The 16,729-nt window shown below is 33.5% G+C and overlaps 2 protein-coding genes and 1 long non-coding RNA gene across 3 annotated transcripts; 1 reads left to right on the forward strand and 2 right to left on the reverse strand.

Moving 5' to 3' along the window:
• Positions 1-1,086: 1,086 nt before the first annotated feature.
• Positions 1,087-15,705, reverse strand: LOC125493123 (uncharacterized). Its single transcript, XM_048635984.1, has 4 exons — positions 15,596-15,705; positions 15,450-15,523; positions 15,218-15,301; positions 1,087-1,852 (listed from the first exon to the last, which is right to left on the reverse strand). The coding sequence occupies exons 1-4, from the start codon at positions 15,609-15,611 to the stop codon at positions 1,376-1,378; spliced, it is 651 nt and encodes a 216-aa protein (XP_048491941.1). The 5' UTR covers positions 15,612-15,705; the 3' UTR covers positions 1,087-1,375.
• On the reverse strand, positions 4,184-6,191 carry LOC104903342 (uncharacterized). Its single transcript, XM_010691369.4, has one exon. The coding sequence runs from the start codon at positions 5,180-5,182 to the stop codon at positions 4,232-4,234; it is 951 nt and encodes a 316-aa protein (XP_010689671.1). The 5' UTR covers positions 5,183-6,191; the 3' UTR covers positions 4,184-4,231.
• On the forward strand, positions 13,822-15,990 carry LOC125493124 (uncharacterized). Its single transcript, XR_007269556.2, has 2 exons — positions 13,822-14,511; positions 15,627-15,990. It is a non-coding gene; the product is annotated as an uncharacterized LOC125493124 (long non-coding RNA).
• Positions 15,991-16,729: the final 739 nt, after the last annotated feature.

Genomic DNA, 16,729 nt, shown 5'->3' on the forward strand with positions numbered 1-16,729 from the left:
CCTACTCCATGTATATTTTTGGATCTAAGGTGTCATCAAAGTTATTGATGTCAATCTTCAACCCTCTATCACTTGCACCACCGTTATTCTTCTTCTCCTTGTCTTTTCCTAACACACTCACTATTAATGTAGTCAAGACTTGTTGCATGGCTACAAGTTATTGTTGAAGCAACTCGGTGATTCTATCTTAGTTATTATCCCCCATGTCTATGAAAGATCAACCACCAAAAACCTCCAAGAACCCCCAAGAAAGTGTTTTAAACGTTGCCCTACAAACTGTTCGAGAACTTCTTGTCAAGCAATAAAGGTCTTTCTTGGACTCCAATCAACACCTATGGAATTTCTATGTCTCCAAAAACATGCCTAAGATCTTATAACAATTATAGTGTAACGTGAATGAAGAGTTCACCCACCATACAAGCTCGAACAATAGGAAACAAAGAAGAATACTCTACTCTTTGAATCGATTAATTAGAGTTCGAGAATGTGTTTCTTGGATCCTAAACTAGGTATTTAAATTTATTGGTATTGGAAATGATTACAACACTCATAAACCCTTCGAAGATTGCTTGGAACTCACAATAAATCACTCGGAACAACTATCACACAAGTAAGCAAACTTCATGCAAATTCGATGAACAAAGTGTTTAACTTCAGCTTAAAAACATCAAAACTGATCTTATTAATGAAATAACTTACAATATATATGATAAGACTCCAATTCCTAACATAAATTCTATAACATATAATAAAACACACGTATAACTTAAAGACAATAAAAGAAATAACTGAATCGAAATAAAGTCCTACTCCTGATGTGATTTTTGTTGGCGGCTCGAACTCTTTTGTGTTTTTATGAACTTATGGACGAACAACAATAAAAATAAAAGGAAAGTCTCTTAAATCGCAGTTTAAGAGGTTCTCTTGTGATTCTCGGCTCCAAGATCACACAAAGTCGCGGTTTGTGTATTTGAATTCTCAGTTCTATGCAAGCACGACAAGCTTAACACTTTAATTCATGAACTCAAAACGAATTTTATTCATGAATGAAATAGCCATATATAGGCGTGCAAAACACAAGTCCTACTAAAGCTAGGCAAATTAAGAATAAGATATTAAAGAAATAAATGTACTCTTAATCCAAGTAGAACAAGCTCAACTTGGTGACTACTAATTAGACTCCTAATACCATTATAACTCTACTCCAATTAGAATCCTAATTCAACTGGGATTTGGACTTCTAACTCAACTAGAATTACAACTCAACTAAAACATTTAAACGATTAGACTTCTGACAGAACTTGGAGTTCTTATCCTAATAGAATTAGGAAAACTAATCCTACCAAAACTAGAAAATAAGAAAATCCTAACAGAATTAGGATTTGTAGGAAACGAGCGATTTCTCACATGTATCACCCCCTCTGTCTTGAAAACATCCCTTGTCCTTAAGGGTCTTCCAAGCACGGCACCAAATCAGCTCCCCTAAGTGTTGCACATATACCATGCCCCAATAACACCTTGTATGTGTCGAACCCAAACTTTTTAACAACCTTAAAAGGACCCTCAGTTTTTGATCTAACCAAGCAATCACCCACACACGATAACCATGAACTATAAGAACAAGTTTATAGATGCGAAACAAATCTGGAATCCATGATGTTTGTGGACGAGTATGACAAAGAACTACATCATGACAACCAAAATCAGTAGAAGATGCATCATAATGTTGTACCCCACGCTGCTTAGAAGCTTTCTTTGCACATGGAACATCAACTAAAGCCATAGATTCCGTTGCATCAACGTGAGAGATCGAATCTTCCTTATTTGAAACTTCAAAGATCAAATCTTTATCCTTAGAAAAAGAAAAAGTTTCAATCTTTTCGTCATCTTGATCAATGAAAATTAAATATGAAAATTCGTCCTCTATAGTGCAAGGAACATCTTCCAAATAACTATTAAGCTTTTCATCCAAAGAATATTGATTCAAGTCATATATCAAATCCCACTTTGGTTGTAGACGTATGGACAATTCCTCAAGAATTTTGTCGGTTGTTAACTCATCATACGAATGGAAACGATAATCCATAGTTGGTTTATCATAATGCAGAAACTGTCTAAAAAATTTCAATAAAATTTTGAGATCTTAAACCTAAATAAAACACATCGAAATTTCATGAAATTTTGTCACAACATACCGCTTGGTGTCCTAAACACTCGACCCAAATTTCATCAAAAAACAATAAACCAATTGGTTGCAGCTTTTGCTTTACTAACAATATGTAATCTGTCTGTAAAATATAAATTTGCATGAAATGTTTGCGTTCATTGTGACTTTGTTACTTATCATATGAGGCTGAAATTGTAACACAATATAGTCTTATATGTTTGATATCCACATAACCAAAAAAAATCCAAATTCCGATGTCACACGCGCCCTCACGCGCCGTCACAATGACCCTTGCTCTGATACCACTTGATGTGATTTTTGTTGGCGGTTCGAACTCTTTTTGTGTTTTTATGAAGTTATGGACGAACAACAGTAAAATAAAAGGGATACGCTCTTAAATTACAGTTTAAGAGGTTCTCTTGTGACTCTCGTCGGTTTGTATATTTAAACTCTCAGTTCTATGCAAGCACGACAAGCTTAACACTGTAATTCATAAACTAAAAACTGATTTTATTCATGAATGAAATATTCTTATGTATGCATGCAAAACACAAAACAAACGAAATAAACCCTAGTCCTACTAAAGATAGGCAAACTAAGAATAAGATAATAAAGAAATAAACACAGTCCTAATCTAAGTAGGACAAGCTCAATTTGGTGACTACTAACTAGACTTCTAATACCATTATAACTCTACTCCAGTTGGAATCCTAATCCAACTAGGATTTGGACTTCTAACTCATAACAGAACTAGGAGTTCTAATCCTAATAAAATTAAGAAAACTAATCCTACTAGAACTAGAAAATAAGCAAATCCAAACAGAACTAGGATTTGTAGGAAACGAGCCATTTCTCACATGCCTCATGTCCTATGCTTAAACCAAGTAAAAATAACTGAATTGAAGTAGAGTCCTACTCGTATCTTAAAACCAAGTAAAACCCCTCCCAAGTAGGAAGACAAATTTTACTAGCAAAAAGACATATAATAACCAAAGACTCCTAAAAGACTCCTAATTGAACATGGATAGTATAATGCTTATCCTAACAGAACTAGGAGAACACTCAACAATACTAACAGGACTAGGATTCCCAAGTAGCCAACATGCACTTCCTTGTAGCATTAATAAATACAATAGTATTGAATAAATACCGTTGCCATACAAATTAAACTGTTGCATTAGCCCTCTAGAGTTCGTTGCATTAGATAAAAAATGTAGTAATTATTGCTATATATGTCTAGATTCATTAGTAAAAATAAATAAGTTATTTCCAAAATATATCTATTCCAATAACTTATTATATAACTATATTGAATTTCATACAATACTAAAAAGTACGATGAAAGTGGAGTATGTACATAATGAAAAGTCAAAGTACTATGTGTATTTAATTTACAAAAGGTGGGAGGAAATACTACAAAATAAAAAAGTTTTTCTATGTAGTGACCCTGTATTTTACAAATTTATATGTTATATTTGGCCTATTTAAATATTCCACATTGTATACCTAAACTTTTTAAACATCGTACTACAACATAGAATTTTGTAAACCATAGAAGTAAAACGTAGATAATCTAAATTAAAAATAAAGACCATACAATTAAAAATTAAACTTCATACTAGACCATACGTTGGAACTTTTAAGAAATGACTCTCAATGAGAATCATTGATATGTCTAGAAGCAAAACTAAAACAATGTTGATAGTGGCAATGACAATGCCATTAATGATGATAAAAAAAGACAACATTAACGAAAAGAATAAAAGGATAACGAGGATAGGTCAAGGTGATGATGTTGTAAACATATTTTTGATCCAATTGTGGTTTTGGAACGAAACAAAGTAACCCAATATTTATTCTAATTTCTCAAGAAAATAAAGTTTAAGAAGGTTCAATCTGTAAATCGTAGAAGAAATTAACTAATTAAAAAATATTACTTAATTATCCACAAAACTAAAAAATAAAGTAACCTAAATATCTGCAAGCAACATAAATCATAATCTTCTGGTTCTTTTGTTTGAGGCATAAGATAACATGATTGATTGATTTATTAATTAATAGATTTTAGTCAATTTTCCACGCTTGTAATAAAAGGCAAAAATCAACTATTTTAGTTTGCGTACTTTGTGTTGAGTAAAACATACTACCAAAACTATTGTCACTATTCCCGCTTCTATTGCTTCCCTCCCTGTCGAATTCCACTTCTGGCGCACCTGGTTTAAACACAAACAATCCACACCCCGTTCCAGGATTACTAAAAAGCCATGCGTGTACATCCCATAACACTTGTATTGGTGTCTTGTTAACAACTACCATTTCATTTCCTCGAAACTTCCATTGTAAATTCTTAACATGAATAAGAACAATCCCATCAATACTAATCCACATTTCAGGGTCTTTGGGTCCAGAAGTTGAACTCTCTATCACCACATCATGCTCCCCTTTTCCCTCTGTAAAACGAGCCCTTGTTGCAAAACTCTTTTTAGCATATACTATTTCCTTCTTTAAGGATTGAATTGCATCCACTAAAGCTGGTCGCTTCTTTGTTCGCTTATACGCTTTTTTCTTGTTGTCCCCTAATAAAAGTACTACTTCTTCATCAGATACAAGCGCTAGATAGTAGTCTGAGCATGGCTCTGGACTACTACCAGAGAACTTGGCAGATCGGAGATCCCAATATATATCGAGCTGGTGGTAGGATTCCTCGGCTAGTTTGTGCTGAATATTTATCTCAAAAGATTTGTACCCCTTTCTACTCCAAAAATGCCACGGCTTTAACTCTACCTTGCATGTTGTCTGCGTTTCCAAATCACCTTCAAATCCATCTATTATGATGCTAAAAGATATATTCATCATATTTTTACACCACAAGACACTAACATTTCTCCAATACCCTGCAATGTTTGTTAAAAAGACACTTGATACTGTACATAACGAACTTTTAAGGGTCATAGGCTCCTCTGTGATTCTCTCTGGTGGTCCCTTCATTGATTGAGCTCTTATGTTTGTTGCCATTAGAGTTTATTAATCAAATGCACGATAAAATAAATGGCTACGATACTAAAATGCACCAAATTTAGCATCAATTACACCGAATCGTTCTCATTCCAACACTAAACACGTAACACGAACATCCAAAAAAATTGTGTTTAGCCTATAATATTAATGCAGAAAATAAAAGGATCTCAAAAATATTAAAAGGAAATGATGAATATAATCTTCAACATGAACAAGCTAGGTTGAATACATATGTCTTTGTTTCATCAACGTCGTGAGTTTGCAAAAGAAAAAAATGGATAATGTTTGTGGAGGAAGATTATGATTTTGTTATCAAAAAGAAAATAATTCCTTGGATTTTCCGTTTTATGAAAAATAGGTGCAAGTAAGGTAGGGATGGAGCTTATGAAGAGATTAACTTAGAAAACAATTTTGTCGACATAAATTTAGCAAAGAATGTGAAGAGATGATATGGGATTTTTTTTTTTGGGTGGTAGTTAATGAATATAATGCAAGTTGTTAGAGAGAAAGAGAGAGAGAGAGAGAGAGAGATGGAAAGGATATATTAAGATTAAAAATATAATTGTGGCTTGAGTAAAGAGAGAGGTAGAAAGGATAAATTAAGATGAGCGTGAAAGTATTATGTCCTAAGATAACAATTACTATACAATAAATATTTTGGTTTTGAAAGTTGTGCATCAATCGCTAATTTTAGATGTGCTCACCAAAAAAAACTATTTTTAGATATACTGCCGGTTTTTTTTAGGTGTGTTAAATTTTAAAATTTTTAACTAATTATTCTCATTAATATATACAAAAAACATATTTATTTTGCATCTTGTTAGATTCGCCTTAATATGTAGTTTTGTAATATCAACGAGTTATATTTTTTTATTAATAAGGGATTTATGATATCGAAATTCAAAGATTTGTCTTGGAGACCTTATAAAAAAAGAAACAAGCAATATGTTAAGGGGCATACTTGTTGTTCTTTAATTTTTGAAAACTTATTTTTTCAATGTATCTCCTTTAGTTAGGAAATACTAGCATCATATGCACGCGATGAATGCGACAACATATTAGTCATTAAAAACATTAATATTAATGTGAAAAATAAACATTTACTTCGTACTTACAATGTACTTTTACAAAAATATAGTATTGAAAATGAAGATAAAAGAAGTTGGTTATACTTATTTTTTCTCATCAGGTTTAACTATTCCGCTTGAATAACATCTTGACTATGAAACCGAAAAATAAAAAAGATGAATTATACTTGCTTTTTTCCTCGATTATTTTATGAATTTTTAAATTATATTCTTTGCAATTGTTATTGAAGATTTAGGTAAAAGAAACTTTGTATCTTTGGCTTCAAAATTGTTGAAAAATTTCGTTGTTATGTTAGTTCAATTTCCTCATCATAAGTAATATTTTATGACAATTTTGAATTTTTTATGTTATTTTTCTCTTTTTACAACTTTTCTTAGTATGCATAATTGTAAATTAGGAAATGAATAAGAAATTTTGAATAGGTTTTTTTATGTTTCAAATTAGGGGTATATAAGTCTTTTTATTAGGGACACCATAGCTCACCCCTTGAATTATATAATAGATGTAAGAATTAATAGTACAAAAATTAATAATACAATATATTCTTGTATCATTATTATAAGACTTATAAGTATGTTTATTAATACTAGTTTCAAAGTAACTGTGTATGAATCTAATCCATATTCTATAATGCTTGAGCTATATTGTTGTTTAGGAACGCATTTCAATAGATTGTATAGAATACAAGCATCAAGGTGAGTGAAGTTCATTTATATGCATAAAAAACCAAAGGAAGAAACACCTAGATCATTTCTAGACTTTTTGAACAAAAAGATATGGCTGCCAATAGATAAATTAGCAATTTTATGGAATGTCAAAGTACCTTCAAACTCGCAGGTTCGTGTCTCCGCATTTCTATCGAATGAACCAACTTTCTTGCGTAGCTACTTTTAGTCTGCTACTACAACATAGTAGCAATAGTATAGTGCCACTTATGGCTGTTCTAGGTGCCAAATGAAAATTTTATATTCTTAAAAAAACAAAAACAGAGTATCTTATGACTTGACTTGGAAAAATCACGTATCCGATTATGAACAACACTAGTTGTTGTTGGAGCATCCACCACCATGAAAAAAAATTGTTTATCCCTTACCTTTACAACTTTATCCCTCATCAGCCAAACAAATGTCTTCACAAAATTATCCCATACATGACATAAAAAATAGTTTATCACTTGCCCTTGTCCTACTTTTTAATTCAATTTCTTTTGAAAGTCCTTTAAAATATGAAAAAATAGATATTGTTTTTATAGATCTAAAAAAACGACCATTGATTTTTTTATTTGTAATTTTTAAAATATAATCATTTTAATTTGGCAGATACATTTTGTTACACATTTTTCCACTAATAGTTACATAATTTGTTTTTGTTCACCATGTAGACATATAATCGTGTCTCCCCATTTAAGCATCCGATGATGAAACATACCGTGGTATACAGTGGTATTAATTGGTCTGTCCCAAAGGCAGAGCAAGCTAAAAGCCCATTCAAAATCATTCGAAAAGTGTTAAATCCCTATTTTAAAGCTCAATTAATTATTCATGAAAAATTGTTGTATATTGGGCTCAATCCTTTTAAAAACTCAATTAATTGTTTAATAATTTTTTTATAATAAATAAATATTTTTAAAAGATATTTTTTATTGTTAAAAATCAGTTTTTATCCCGAAAAATCAGATTTTCGGAATTAAAGGATAAAATAAAATTTTTTAAAATGCAATTTTAGAAAAGCTGGAAATGACACATCAACAGCCAGGCTGGTGCACCTGGCGCACATTAGGCGCAGCTTTTCCTGACACACGGCACAGTGCCTCACACTGCACCACGTGTACGCTTTCTACTGGGCATGCTGCATCACGCGCTTGACACGTCAGCCTGCGCCAGATGCAGCTGGCGCGTGAGGCGCAGTGTCGTTTGTCGACGAATATATTACAAACCTCTCTACGAACTACAAAACATCCCTACAGAACTCATACCTTTCAACACACAAACACATCAAATCTACATACATTCAAAACACTCATACATTTAGATTTTTAGGCTTCATGGTTGCTCGTCTTGAAGGTTATCAATCTCGCAGATCCAAGCAACGGTATAATCTTAAGGGTCCTTAAATACATTCCTATTTTTATTTTGAAGTTACTAACTGTTTCTTTCATGATGTAGATATTTAATATAAAAATCGTGCATTTGTACATTCTAATCCCTTTTCTATACTTTATTTTATTTTCATATAATTATTGTTATTCATATTTGTACATTATTATATGCCTCCCTGATTATTCTATACATATTATATGATTGTCCCGCCTTATTGCTTTTATCATCCACATGTTACTATTGTTTATTAAAGACCTAAAGAAATGTTCTAGCATTAATCATATTAATTTGGACAGCCTGCTAGTTTCTCTGTAAATTAATTGCATAATAATATATCACTACAAATACACTAGTACAAAATCATTGATTTGCGTCGGACCTGAAACCACCATTTGCGTCGGACATCGGTGCGACGGCACAGGTCTCAACGCAAATCTCCATAAGACGATCTGCATCGGTGGTGGAAACGACGCAGATAGCTTGTTATTTGCGTCGCATGAAGATCAAGGTGCAACGCAAATGGCACTATCAACCCAGCATCACACCATTATACTGGACTATTTGCGTCAGACATAACATCAATGTGCGACGCAAATTGTCACTTTTTACGTCAGACAAAATGCAATGTGCGACGCAAACCACTTCCACCATTCACATAATTTTTCCCGTATCCAAACCTAAATCCATGTGCATCAGATCTTTCAGACACATACTTAATGGAAAATGAATTGCCATTTGGAGCCTCATCCCATATAATTATGGAAGAGTGCTTTAGTAAAGTGGCAGTTTTAGAACGTTTGGTGAATGAGCAAGTTGAGTTGTTATCAGGTTGCAATGGGAGCTGAAAAGTTGAGTGCGATGTTCTTCCCTGATGCAACAACGTCGTTGCAATTCCAGATGTTGCCGTCGGAACAACAATTTCACCTCTTCCTTTTACGGTTGCTAAGAGTGCTCTATATAACAATGTCTTTCCTGTACCTCCTGGACCATCAACGAAAAAAGCTCCACCAATTTTTGAGATCACGGCATCCATAATGGTGTTGTACGCATGTTGTTGATCGCTATTAAGAGTGTCAACACACGTTAAGTCCTCTTCTGGAACTGGCACAGAAAAGTACTCCTCCATGATTGCGGGAAGATCATCGATGTCCTCAGTACTTTCAAATAAACTTGGCAACTCTGTGAAGTCAGAAATTCTTTTTCTCAGCGGCCGTAATAAACGATCTAAATCCTGCAAAAGCTTGTGAGTGAGAACACCATTGTTAGTTGTCGTGCTTGAAGATGGATAATCCTCAACCATGTACGTGAAGAACTCGTCCCATAGTGCACGTAATCCAGTGGGTTGGCAGTATACCAAGATGGTTGCGAATAATCTTCGTAATGATGATGGCATTCTTACAAAAGACGCTTCTAAAAGACACTGACGGATGCTTTCATCACTCTCAATTAGACCAAGGGATTCCGCAGCAGCTCTGAATGTCGTTGTGTGACACCATTGACCGTTCTCAGATGTTCAAATATTGAGACCTCGCACGTGGTTGAGCAATAATCTCATGTAAAATCTCTCTCCTTCAAGTGGAGAAGCAACGTACAATCGACCAATAACTCGCTGATTACTTCTCCTAATCTGCCACTCACACCTAGACTTAATCCACCTGTATGCTCTGGAAATTCTCTATAAAGAAATCTTCTTGCACCTGGATCATTTCATTTATCTTAAAGAACTGAGTCAGCATCGTTCTGGAGTTTCTTGGGTCTTCTAATACGTCTGAAATTAGGCAGTTCTCTTCGAATCTCACTTGATGCATGTTTGGCAAATGCACTTGCAAAGATCAACAGATGGATACATTCGAGTTAATGGGAATTTGTAGATTTTCCAAAAAGCTTCGGGTGCACAAATCCATCTCGCATCCACGTATTGTGCAATCTCATCACCATTCTTAACTTCCATGGATACTCTATCTGAACCCTTATGTATATATTATAGAGATATTTGACACACTTAATGTGCTGCATATCTCTAAATTGACGTGACAGTCGTACTTTAAGAGCAAAAATGGATTGTAAAACTACCCATCGGTTGTCTACTTTTATCCGAGAATTTTGACGCAATGGTACAGGTGGACGATCTTCTCGGCGACGATATAGAGGATATGAGTCATTTCCCTGCATTGTTGCATTGGTAAATGACTTTGGGAGTCCTTTTTTACAACCCCCTTGTTTCATGCATGGGGAATCCCTGTTGTGAACACCACATGGACCGTGAATCATGTGTTTAAGAACTTTTTGTACAACTCCGGTTCTTGTTGTTCATCTGGAATTTCTGCTCTGACAATTATATCGTAGTCATCCGGAGTGGTTAACTTGTCAGTTTGTTCGAGGATCAACAACATATGAACATGCGGAAGACCCCTCTTTTGGAATTCAACTACATATACATAAGCAACCACCTTTCCAAGGATTCCCCTTTCTAGAACATCTTTTTTAACTCTTCAAATTTAGCATGAAACACCCTTGTCAGTAGATCTGGCCGATCATTTGGAACTTGTCCAGGCAATAGTTCTGATTGTATTTCCGACCAAGATGGATTGCATGTTATTGTCAGAAATATGTCCGGCTTGCCAAACTTTTGTACCAAGGCCATGGCATCTTGGTACCTCTGGTGCATATCTCGTGGGCTTCCTACGAATGAAGATGGCAGTATCGTCCTTCGACCAACCTTCTCTGTAGATTGTAAATTAATGAAAAAAATTAATGTTAATTGAAGTTTTGTTCTAAGAAGAGTATTGGTATAGGTAAATCAATATAAGACTGTGTTATGCTCTCCAGCATTTAGAGAATCCTCTAAGCCCTTGTACAAATCAGCACGTATCTCGTCTTGATTGAGTGCAATCCATCTCAGCTTGGATGCTTGCATTTTGACACAATTATCAACAACATATAGTTGGAGTAGATGACCACCTCTTAAGAGTAGAGAATCAAGATGTTTTCGCATCTAAGAAACATTATTTTGTTGTTGTTAGAATGATATGAGTGCAAAGCTGTAGGAAAATAGGACATACACATAAGAATGGCTAAAAATAATTTTCATCTGAAACATATATGCATAGAATTCCCCGCATGTCAGCTTCCTGCCAGTAGCAGTACAACTGTTTAAATCCCAACCATAAGAGCCATAAGGAAATAATAGAGGATACTGTAGTGCGTCGTAATAACCCGCCGTATCTTTGATATACATCAGTTGTCCATTGACAGACTCTATCATAATATCTCTCTCTTTTAGGTTAGCCATGTCATCCCCTCCAACGACGACGGCTGCCACCTGGGATGCTGAAGGCATTGAGTACTGACGATTATTAGCAGGTTGTTCTTTGATGACAAACTTGCATTCGTGTATGTCCGTAGGTTGTGCAAGATGGCGAAGATTATGAACAAAAGGATTATGGGCATTTAGAATATTCTTAATCCTGTCAATGATGTCGATCCGTAATGATGAATTTTCAGCTGCACGATTTTCATTTTCATGATCAGTGTCATAAATGTAGAGCTGAAGGAACCGAGGACGATCATTTGAGTTCAAAGGCAGAAGACCGCCTATGCGGTGGTAAATAGACATTTGAGCGCGATATGTGTACACCCCTTGACGTGCATTGGCCAATTCATCATCTATTTCTACTCCCATTGAAGTGAACGCGAAGACATGATTATACTTACGGATGTTCTCTCTGAAATGAATCCCGTTATCCGATTGATCAGAGAACAGGTCAAGTAAATCAGTCGACAAAGGTAACTCAAGTAGATTGACCTTTCCATTTAAGCAGCAAAGTTCGGGAGATTCAGATCTAAACAGACGTGCTTGACAATGTGGACACGTTATCATTGTAGGCAAATTGAATATAGGCACCCCTTGTGACTCGGTATAATTTCTTGCACAATTTCGATAACCATGTCTCCCCACTTTCCAAACCCTCACATCATCAGAAATGAGACTTGATATGTTGTTCGTATGAGATCTCATGTTGTTATCAATTTCAAACAATGGATCAGGCAAACAACTATCTCTTTCGGTCTCAACTAAGTGTGGAATGTCTATTGCATCGGTTATGGGTTCCAATATATCTGCATTTGTTTTACTACTTTCTCCTACACAAAAGAATGGATTGGGCAAGTTGCGGCCATTTTCGAAGTCCCCATAACTTTCATTGGGCAATTGAATATGATTTTCAATGTTTGCCCGTGTGTCGAGTGAACGGAGTTCACCAATGGGGTGTGCTGCATGATTGAAAAGGTTTATATTTTGATAAGTACATTTAATAGTGAATCGTATATTACTATTTTTTAATCTATTTACATTAGAGCTCTTACAATCATGTATTTGTCGTCCATCTCCATTGACAATATGATCGTAGTTAGTAATGTCTGTCATGGGTCTTCTAACTTGTGAAGAGCTGGAAGCATCATTACGATTTTGAATCATGTTATGTCCTTGTCCAGAGGTTGTTTGAGGTCGACTTTCTTGAGAAGTAACGACAGTTTCTCGAATTACATGGGCATAATAAGATTGCCTTTTTGCTTTCTCATGTCCTCTTTGCTCATGTGTAAGTGATTGCCTTTGACGTCTTTTCTTATCACTCCATTTCCTCCTTTGTTATTGCATTTTTTCTCTTTCATTTTCATCCATTATGAAACTACAAATATCAATCTTATTTTATTATTGAAAAAACATATAATATTTTATATTAATATGTTCGTGTGTAAATCTTTATTGAAAAACAAAATTTCTTATTTTTATGTAATATGTATTATCATATATTAATAGATATTCAAGATATCAACACCTGCAAATTCCTCTCTAAGTCTAACTTTAATTTTTAATAACTTTTTTTCTAAGTTATTAGATCTGATTTTTTGTGTGTCGTACCTCTCTTTACATATAGGAGTACTCTTCCATATAGAATAGAGATATGTAATTTATGAATTTTGTAGAGGGTAAAAATGGACTTGCTATATTTTGGTGTCCTACCCCTCTGCACATATAGAATAGAGATAACATGCATATGAAGTTAGTATGTGTTTAATTGAACTTACCCAAAACTTGTTTGACGTTATTAGATATTATTTAAAATTATTAGAATGTCGATAAAATGAGCAAGATTATATTGTTTTATACAACTGTAATTATATTATATTTATACATTATAATTTTTAAATAAGTATAATAAAGATATGAACCTTACATGATATAAGTTTTTAAATAAGTATAATAGAGATATAAGCCTTACATGATATAAGTTATTAAATAAGTATAATAGAGATATAAGCCTAACATGATATAAGTTATTAAATAAGTATAATACAGATATAAGTCTTACATGATATAAGTTATTAAATAAGGATAATAGAGATATAAGCATTGCATGATATAAGTTTACTTATCTCTATAGCACAATACACATATAATTAGCACAAAACAAAACCCACATAAACTATAGCACAAAACAATACCACTGAAATAACATCACAGCCACATGATCTGAATTTTTTAAAAATTACTTTACTAATTAAAAAGTCATAGCCCACAAAACAAAACCCAATGAATTTTTGCTGAATCTCATGCATGCAATGCACCGCCTAGCTCATATCTAAACCTAATTTCTAATCTCTCTCTACACCTCATCTCTAAACCCAATTTCTAATCTCTCTCTAAATCTCATACTTCTAAATCTCAAAATTATTAGAAGATTTTATTTCTATTCCAATGTTCATGCAAATGCACGGCCTAGCTCATCTCTAAACCCAATTTCTAATCTCTCTCTAAATCTCAAAATTATTAGAAGTATTATATTTCGATTCCAATTTTCATACCCAATTCTCTGTATTTAGTGAGAAATATATAAGGCTATGCGAATCATACATGTTCATTTCTAATCTCTCTCTAAATCTCATTTTATATTTCTATCCCAATTTTCATACCCAATTCTCTGAATTGTGGTAGCCTTATTAATTACGGGTGGAGGAAGAATTTTTAAAGTTATAATTTGATTTTGTTTTCGGCGAGAATCAAACAACTGAGATAATTGAAGGTGAAGGAAGGAAAAATGGGAGAAGAATATGAGAATTCTAATTGCAATTGAGGAGGTGAGTTTGAAATCTCTTTACTTTCTTATTTGCATGCTACTGAAATACAAAAATGTTTCTACTTGCAATTTTTCAGTTTTATTTTGGTTTTTTTTCATATCTGTAAAAATAATGTTGAAAAATGATTTTTTTTTTATTTGAAAATCGGAAAAAACGTATGAGATGAAAAATGTCAGTGTATGTGGTGTTTCTTATTTAAAAAATAACACTGTAATTATTAATCGTAAACTTCAGTGTGGCAAACTTTTTCCTCAAAACACTGTAAATATTCCATGGAAAGATTTTTTTTTAAAACAAAACACTGTAAATATTCCATGGAAAGATTTTCTTTCGAATTATTATTCCATGAAAAGATTGAATTTTCTTTTGATAAATTAATGTTTTAATAAGATAAAGTGATTAGCATTAATAATATAAAGTGATTGAGCTGAAAACGTCAATTGAATTTTGAAATTGTACTTGATAAATGATTGACTACAAAATGTCACTCCAAGAATTTGTGGTTCGTTTGGGTAAAAAAAAATTAGTAGGAAGTAGATTTTTTTTTTATTTCTGCAATTTGTGTGGGTTCGAAATTTTTATTTATTTAAGAATTTGTGGTCTGTTTCTTAGTATGTGCAAAAATGACGGGTTTTTTTTTTTTTTGGCTAAAACAGAATGAAATTGAAAGATAAATTTGGATCAATTTATGTTAAAAAGGTAATACCTTGTTTGGAAGTTGAATTTGAGTTTGTGTTGTGGAGGATAAACTTGAGATTGCCCTTAGAACTTGAAATTGTCCTGTCAAGTACTTCAAAAATCAAACCAAAATGTAATTGTATTAGTTATATAATATCTGTGAGTTTCCCATAATGCAAAAATAAATGACAGTTCTTTTTGGCTAAAACACAATCAAATTGAAAGATAAATTTGGCTCAATTTATGTTAAAAAGAAATACCTTTTCTAGAAGTTGAATTTGAGTTTGTGTTGTGGAGGATAAACTTGAGATTGCCCTTAGAAATTGTAATTGTCCTGTCAATTAATCACTTCAAAAATCAAACCAAAATGTAATTGTAATTCGACAACAATATGATCTGTAATTACCTGCTACTGGTAACATATAATGCTTTTGCAGATAATGGAACCGAGTAATAGAGGAAGAAGGGAGAAGAGGAAGACGTGTGAAGGAAACTGTGCAAATTGTGTAATTTCTAATGGAGTGAATTAGTTTTTTTTTCTTGGAAGGAAGGAGTGGAAACTGTCGTATTTTATTTCTTTCAGTGATGTAATTCTTTTTTTCTTTTTTAATTAATGTTGAATGTGTTGCAGTTGCATTACAGTAACTGAGATTTGTTTAATTTAGGAAGGGTAAAATGGGGTTTCCCTTATTTTGGTGTCCCCCATGTCTTCCCATATAGAATAGAGATTGGCTAATCTACAATCAAAATGCTCTTGTTATATAAAAATATGAACAAAAACATAAACATCCAAAAATGAAATCGAGGATGGAAACACAAACACAAAAGAGATTCTCGACAATTTGCACATATTTTCCAGCTGATTCGCACAAGATTCAACATTAACAAAGCAAAATTAGAACTAAGTAAATTAAAATTGATTTCCAATTTTCTCACCTTTCACTAGATTTACAAATATTAAAATTTGAGACATTAAAAAGATAACCTAATTCTTCAGATTTTCCAGATTTGCATACTAGTTCATCGCTACAGTCAATTCTTGATCGGAAATTCTCGTTCTTTCTTCTAGTTCTTCCAATTCGAGTTTTCCAGATTCTGAAATTCTCGATCTTTCTTCTCGTTCTTCAATTCTTGATCTTCTCTTTGTTCTCGTTCCTCAATTCCCGAGCTTCTCTTTCTGCTCGTTCTCCAATTCTCGATCTTTTCTTTCTTGAAACAAACCCCGACATTTCAGATCTTGTTTGTTTAATTGTGGAAGCGTCGATTTGTGGGAGAAAATTTGTGGGAGATCTGCCTCAGTTAGTCAGTGAGAAAGGGAGAGAGAGATAAAAGTGTGACGGCGAGTGTAGTAGGGTTTGAAATAAAAAGGGCTGAACTATCTGCGTCGTATGGGCTTATAAGGTCCGACACAGATCGTTCCCAAATAAGGGCTTAAACCCATTTGTTTTACTCATCTACGTCGGATAAGCATATATTTCCGACGCAAATCCCCTAATAAAAGGATTTGCATCACGCTGTAGGGCACGTTCAACACAATTCC

This window comes from Beta vulgaris, chromosome 9 (assembly GCF_026745355.1).
Source record: "Beta vulgaris subsp. vulgaris cultivar EL10 chromosome 9, EL10.2, whole genome shotgun sequence".
NCBI classification, from domain to species: Eukaryota; Viridiplantae; Streptophyta; class Magnoliopsida; order Caryophyllales; family Amaranthaceae; genus Beta; species Beta vulgaris.